Genomic DNA, 7,543 nt, shown 5'->3' with positions numbered 1-7,543 from the left:
GAAACTTCATAAACATGTGGTACAATAAAAACACATGATTAATGAGTTTTATTTGAGCGGAATGGCCCGTTTTGGTTAGTCCGATCCGGCTAGTTCCCTATTCGGGTACAGTCTTTCTCGGCTAGTTCCCTATTCGCCAAATTTTTGAAAATCCAACCATAATCCTTCTATAATCCAACAAAATCCTTCCGTAAATCTAACAAACCAGCCGAAAAAGACTGCAGCCGAATCGGACCAGCCGAATCGGACTAGCCGAATAGTAGCAGACCCTATTTGAAACCTGCATTTTGCCTTGACAAAACGTATTGGAAAAACTGCTTTTTACTTATCTGGTATGGATGGCAAAGTTACGGTACCACTCTTGTCAATTTTCCACTGTTTAAAACTGAGTGAACAGAACTTTCATCTTGTGTTTTCTTTCATTTCAATTTATGCATATATATTTTTAGCTAAGTTTTAGAAATGGGTTTCAACATCTAGTGCCTGTTGTTGTTTTGTGCGTTGGTTTTTATTAAACCTTGTGTTACTTGCCATGGCTACATCAGAGCAGACTGCATACAAGCTTGTTGTGGTTGGAGGTGGTGGTGTTGGAAAAAGTGCATTGACAATTCAGTTTATTCAGGTACATAGTATAATTTGCATGTCAGATTAATAATAATTTGTGCCATCATTTAGTGATTGTGCATGATGTAGCCTAGATATCAGGGTTGATATATTTAAACCAATCATGTAATTTATTATAAAACCTACCATGTGTGTGTCAACATGTTTTAAAACTACAATTTATATTAATTTAAGATTTAATTGTAGGCATGTCAGTTTTTCTAGTGCAAAATAGCTTGAACAAAGTTCTTAAAGATTTTTCCTAAGTTATCGGCAAAAGTATGAGGTCAACATTTATACGTATATATATATCTAAACCTATCTTATCACCATAAATTATTTTTTTTCAGTTTATTTGCTCAGTTATTCGCAATCAGAATTTCTAACATTTAATCATTTTGTTGCCTAACTGTCTGGCTCAGTATTCGTAAATGTGGTTAGCTTCATATACCGGTGGTCTTAAATTTATTTATTGACTACACACCTGTCCTAGATGGTATATATAATTCAATACTACCGGTATACTTTAACATTTACAAAATGACATAATCGTTTGTAACCATTAAGCTTTAGCAAAGATAAGATACCTCATGGTTGTTTAAAATAATGTTGTTTCTTTTTCAATTTTTCAGTCTTACTTTGTAACGGATTATGATCCAACAATTGAAGACTCGTACAGAAAGCAATGTGTTATTGATGGGAAAGTTGGAAAGCTTGATAGTAAGTGTTCTTAGCCATGTGATATATTCAGCACTGATTATTGTAGTGAATAGTGCACCAGTGTAATCTTCTGCATGTAAAAAGAGTCTTATTTTTGACTAAGTTGTAGACATATAGTCAATGAGTAAAAACAACAGCCTGATATAACTTATAATGAAACTGAAAGTCCTCAGCTTTAGTGATCTTGTAACTTTTGTAGGGGTAGAAACAATGTCAAATTGACTCGTTTTGCCAGTTGGATTTGATTTGTCATGAAACAAACTGATTGCTTTCAATAGTCCTGCCCTAACCAGAACATCAAGCCATGCAGATAATATTTATGTTTTACGGTTTGCAGACGTTGAAACAATGAAAACAGAACTAATTTGTTGTCAGGGTTTTTATGCTTATATTGAAAACGTTATGTATTACACTATTACAAGAACTGTTCCAAATGAAATTTTATTTTCAGTTTTGGACACTGCCGGACAGGAAGAATTCAGTGCAATGAGAGAGCAGTACATGAGGTCTGGGGAAGGATTCCTATTAGTTTTTTCAGTTGCTGACAGACTGAGGTAAAAATACAAAAATCTGCATATTTTTATATGACAATACTTGTTCAGTATTTTGACGATCTTTGCACATGCTAGTATGCAGTTGAACTTTATTTATCTTTGTTAAATCATTTGTTTAATCACCATAAACTTAATGTAATGTTTTGGTAAATCACTAGCAGTAGCAGATTGATTTGAAGAGTTATCATTTCATGACCAGTAACACAATTTATATCTTCACAGCTTCAATGAAATACACAATTTTCATAGACAGATCTTGAGGGTGAAAGACCGCGATGAATTTCCAATGATATTAGTAGGAAATAAATGTGATTTACCCACTCCACCAAGAGTGGTAAGTTGTCGACAGCCAGTTTGATGTTCCTTTTCAAAGACACAGCGCCCAAAAGCAGTTCAAAATATTGTTACCTTGACGCCCAAGAGCATACTGCAAACGGCAAAATCGGTCATTTTACATTGATTCAACGTCTGCAGACCGATTTTACTGTCTGGGACAGTTGTGTTTTAACCAAGACACCTAATTCTAATTATATGCGTGAAGTTGGATAGAAAAACTGGCTTAGCTGTTTTCTTTTTGCTTGATCTAAACAACGTCACCAGGCATGCTCCTGCAAAAATTGAGTTTACAGGTGTCAATACTTACTGATTCTTCACTCAGGTTAGTCAAACTGATGCCAAGGCCATGGCGAAAGAGTTTGGCATACCTTACATCGAAACCAGCGCGAAATCAATAATCAATGTCGAACAAGCTTTTTATGATCTCGTTCGTAGCATAAGGTGAAATATACATAATTACATTGACTTCATAATATTACATTGACTTCACAATATTACATTGACTGCATTAAAGCATCAATTGTCTTGACCCAAACAGCAAATCAATCGTTTTTTTTTTACATTGCTTCAACGTCTGCAGACTTTGAATCAGTGTAAAAAACGGTTGATTTGCTGTCTGGGGACATTTGTAAATGCTGGACGTGTAATAGTACTGATTGAAATAGTAATAATAATGAATTAATCCACACAGTTTGGCCGAAGGTAATAGGATAATTGACCCTTCTTGGTTAAAGTTTTTCTTCAGAATTACCATGTGTTAATTAGTTTTGTGTTAAATTGATTCAAATACTATTATTTTCCGTTTTAGTTTATTGTCATAAATGATGTGCTCTAGTAGAGTCTCACCTAGACTTCTGTTCAAGCGTATTTTCTGCTCATCAGAAACTTTCAAAAATACGCCGATCCCGAAACCCCAGAAGAACCTGGACCGAAGAAGGGATGTCCGTGTGTTGTTGTTTAATTGAAGTCAGGGTTGAACTTCTGCAGTATCATTGTCAAGTCAATGGCTGCACTGTGTTGCTATGACCCTGCTTGCAAGGCCCAGCATTGAGATCGCAATCTACTAAAAGGAATCAAAGAAAAAAAAATTCAGTTTCAATAAGTTCCTGCAAGTCATCTGCACTTTACAAAGAGACTTCCCAGACAGTAAAATCCGTCATTTTTACATTTATTTAACGTCTGCAGACCTTGAATGAATGTAGAAATGACGGATATTGCGATCTGGGTTCCGCTGGATATACTTTTATATTTTTTGATTGAAAATCACATCTTTTTCACATCGATTGGATGTTGTCTTGTGGCTTTTTCTTTACGTTTTCTAGTTGTTATTGAAATTATACTTTTTCGACCTTTAAAGTGGTGAATCATGCTCAGAAATCTTTCTTCTTTATGGTGTTGTTTCAAGCCATTAGATGATGATTAACCAGTGGCCCCCAGATGATTGAGTAGAAATGAAACTAAGTTTTGTCTCATTGCCAGACAGCAAATTCCGTCATTTTTACATTGATTAAACGTTGAAGCAATGTAAAAATGACGGGTTTTGTTTTTGGGTTCCATTGCATTCAGATTAGCCTCATTTTACGTGGATTCAACGTCTTTGGGAGTAAGTTGATGCCTGGGTAGAGTGTCATTGATTGTACGGTTGCACCATCAACACCCATGACCGGCGCATAGTCTGATTCCTGATATGCCACATTTGTCACACAAAACGAGCTTTCGTTTTCACAAGCTGACATTCTCGGATTGGAAACTATCACGATGTTACATAAATGCAACATGTTTTCACGTAATATTCCCGCACACTTTGTTTTTTGAAAAAACTTCCACCCAGTCAAAAAGAAATCGATTAATAAAGTTGCTAGTTATTTTTGTACCTGGTTATTTGTGAAATGACGTTATTTTTATGTTTATTTTGCATTGCGCACAACTCAAGTTGCTACTCGATCCTTTCTTACCAAGCTTGCAAAATCCATCTTTTTTACATTCATTCAACGTCTGCAGACTTTGAAAGAAGTTGGATTTTGCTTGCTGGATATGTGTTTGCAGCGTCTACCTTATGCTTCCCAGACAGCAAATCAAGTGCTTTTTTACATTAGTTCAACGTTTGCAGAGGTTGAATCAATGTAAACAACAGTTGATTTCTTATCTGGCCTCACACGTTTGTCCTATTAATCTTAAACGTATCACTCACTTGTCAAAGGCAACCTTTGCAGCATCGAGTGGATTTTGCAATTAATGTCACTACTTGTACCACTTTTTGTTTTTAATGTGATTCCTCAGTCATAGTGTTTCTTCCCACCTATGTTATTTTGTCAGAATGCTACACTCTTTGTGTGCATGGTTGCGAGATAGTGCGTTTTAATTAGTGTGTTTGCTTTAAATTACACGTTGATTTTTCTTATATCACCAAATAGTGTATAAACAACGATTACGGCCAATTTGATGACAACAAAAAAGTTAACAAAGCAAATCTTAACTAATTATATATTTTCGCCATACCTACTGTAATTTTACCTTAAATACCAGCCAGAAAATCAATCTTCTTTTACATTGATTTAACGTCTGTAGAGAGCTGATTTGCTGGATGGGCACATGTTTAAGGTGCCTATAATTTTTGTTGATCCTCATGACGATAAATGGCCAGTGCTGCCATGTTGGTTTATTTTATTTTCATTATATTTAAAACTGATACACATGTCACATTATTCAGAAGCCTGCACAACTTGCTCAGCTATCAAAGCTCTTTCAGATGAATCCAACGCAGACATCGTCAGCTAAGCACACGATAAAATGTGCAGAAGCAAACAACCCAACCAGCAAATCAGCCCTTCTTTACATTGATTCAGCGTGCGCAGACGCTGGTTGCGAGTTTGTGCGTTTTAATTGGTGGGTTTGCGTCAAATTACACGTTGATTTTTCTTGTATCACCAAATAGTTTATAAACAACGACATGCGCAGATGCTGAATCAATGTCAAAAAGACCGATTTGCTGACTGGAAAAGTGATCATACCACGCCCTTTCCATATCAACCTTTTTTAAAAGCAACAGCGGTTTTGAGCTTGAGCAATGAGCATCACCACGGCGCATTTTCAACAAATCATTTAATCAGGTGCCGCTCGCGAGAGGAAATATTATCGATGACGTCATTGCACCGGCTGTGTTACGCAGAGGTGAATTGATTTGTGTGCAAACCACGCCTTTGATGTCTGCTTTCCCGAACGGTTGCATTGAGTTTGGTTATATTTACTGGTAGCAAGCCCTGGACTTTTCGCGTGCAATTTGAAATTTTATTTAAAAATCACTGCTATCCTTCATGCTTGCGCAGTCGCATGAAGTTGGCTTGGTCCGGTGGATAAAAATAGCTTTTCCTTATTTGGTCGATTCAGAAGTTGCCGAATGGTCGATATCTTTTCAATTTGCAAATTACGCTTATTTTGCGCTGGTTCGTGTAATCAGACGTTGAATTTACGCAAAACATCGTTTAAAGTCTTTACTAGACTGCCTGGCAATCGCCTACATTTCATAAGTTAATCTTTCTGTCATACCCTTTGTTGTCGATTGACAAATAATAAAATATTTTCAAGTATTAAATCAATTGATTTCTACTTCACCGAGTCTGGTTCATGTCATGTTTCAGGCGTAGCCTACTTTATTTCCTAAAACCAATCATTAAACTAACGTCATTTGACGTCGGATACACCAAAGGTTTGCTGATCTATTTTGATCGATAGCCAGTTACCGCTTACCGTAAATAAAAGTTGATATTTTCTTGCATGACAAAGTGAACGATGTTGACATTGGGAAAACTTGCAATGCAAACTTAAAGTTTCACTTCCAGCAAGTCAGTGCTTTGCACATTGATTCAGCATCTGTAGACGTTGAATCGATGTAAAAAGGCTGATTTGATCGCCCTCCGCTACTGGAACCATTTCATTAGTTGACGACCAACGTCGTATGGGGGATGAAAACTACGACAATGGCGCTTAATGATAGTTCACAGCCTAGGCCAGTGGTCTCCAACCTTTTTAAGAAGCGACCCCAATTTAAATGAAAATGAAATCAGCATTTACATGCGACCCCATTTTGTTTTCCGATACGGAGAAAAATATTTCAAGTAATGCTGAAACTAAATAATAAGAGTAAGTACGCACAATTACAGAGAAATGTGGCAACACAAAAGTATTCCAAAGTAACTGTTTTTTTGGTCTCTTTTTTTCCAGTCATGATTTTCACAACTTCCTTCAATACTGGCAGCAGCATTTTTTCTCCAATTGTATGGGCTTTCTTTTGCTTTGCAATCTGATAAGAGGCGACAAACGAAGAATAAACAGCAGCTTTATTTACCGCTGTAAATGCTTTCATCACACTTGCTTGTGACGCAAGAGATTGCAATTTACGTTTAAAAAAATTAGATGGTTTATCCACGCAGCCTGGATGATTTTTTTTAAAATGACGTTTAATTTCATCGATTCTTTTGCTAGAATTTTAAGACAGATCACACACTTTGGTTTGCCATTAAATTCAGTAAAACCAAGTTTTAAAAAAGCCTCGTAATACTGATCTTTTTGTGGTCTTATTTTGCTGCCATTTTTGTATATTATTTAGCTATACTTGGTACTGTAACTACAAATTACCACTACTAGCTGCAAAGGAAACCGTAAACAGCCGGTGAAATGTCTGCACACTACACCAGTCCTGCATAAATAACTATTCGCACGTTCTGGAGTCACCTTGAATAATAAAAAGTTAGTCTAAACTAGCATCGTCAATGCTTTTGATCTGTGTCCTACTTGTCGCAACTATTTTAATTGTGATGCGAGGTAGCTGTACTCCAAGGAGTCCAAAACACAGGCAAAGGTTGCGAACTAGAAGTAGAACAAAAAAAATTTTTGAAAAAGTATCAGTCTTTTTTTCGGTGATAAATTGAAACGATAATAAATTGAATATGGTGAGTTGTGGCGACCCCAGGAAAAGTTAAGGCGACCCCACTCGGGGTCGCGACCCACAGGTTGGAGACCACTGGCCTAGGCAATAAACCAAGAAGTTTTTTGCTCATGCACAAGCTGTTTAATCTTTCACAGCAGGATTAATCGGCTTTTGAAAATAGTTTTGCCAACGCTTTGATCAAAAGAAACACGTCTGTTGTACATTTTTTCTTGGATTTATCAAGCAATAGTTATTTCACATGTAGCCCATATCGTTCAGCACAAAATTATTTATTTGTACGTCTTATTTCATATTGCTGCTTCGAGTTGCAAAAACATTATGAAGACAAATTGTCTGTTTCTTGGCAGCCGATTGCAGCAAGAATTGACAGCGATAGAGACCG

The 7,543-nt window shown here is 36.4% G+C and overlaps 1 protein-coding gene across 1 annotated transcript; it reads left to right on the top strand.

Annotated features, from left to right (window-relative positions):
- Window positions 1–457: 457 nt before the first annotated feature.
- LOC145786114 (ras-related protein R-Ras2-like) lies at window positions 458–7,484 on the top strand. Its single transcript, XM_082597763.1, has 6 exons — window positions 458–622; window positions 1,236–1,323; window positions 1,775–1,877; window positions 2,100–2,211; window positions 2,536–2,654; window positions 3,096–7,484. Exons 1-6 carry the CDS (start codon window positions 533–535, stop codon window positions 3,172–3,174), a joined length of 591 nt encoding a protein of 196 aa, XP_082453889.1. The 5' UTR covers window positions 458–532; the 3' UTR covers window positions 3,175–7,484.
- The last annotated feature ends 59 nt before the right edge of the window (window positions 7,485–7,543 follow it).

Source organism: Aplidium turbinatum, chromosome 17 (assembly GCF_918807975.1).
Source record: "Aplidium turbinatum chromosome 17, kaAplTurb1.1, whole genome shotgun sequence".
In the NCBI taxonomy this organism is placed as follows: Eukaryota; Metazoa; Chordata; class Ascidiacea; order Aplousobranchia; family Polyclinidae; genus Aplidium; species Aplidium turbinatum.
Note: the sequence above shows the minus strand (reverse complement) of the source record. Positions and strands in the feature narration are given on the sequence as shown.

Coding starts and splice junctions, on each gene's coding strand:
- LOC145786114 (XM_082597763.1), top strand. CDS start 533: ATGGCTACATCAGAGCAGACTGCATACAAGCTTGTTGTGGTTGGAGGT. Junction 623..1,235: donor TGACAATTCAGTTTATTCAG/GTACATAGTATA, acceptor TCAATTTTTCAG/TCTTACTTTGTAACGGATTA. Junction 2,655..3,095: donor GATCTCGTTCGTAGCATAAG/GTGAAATATACA, acceptor TCTGCTCATCAG/AAACTTTCAAAAATACGCCG.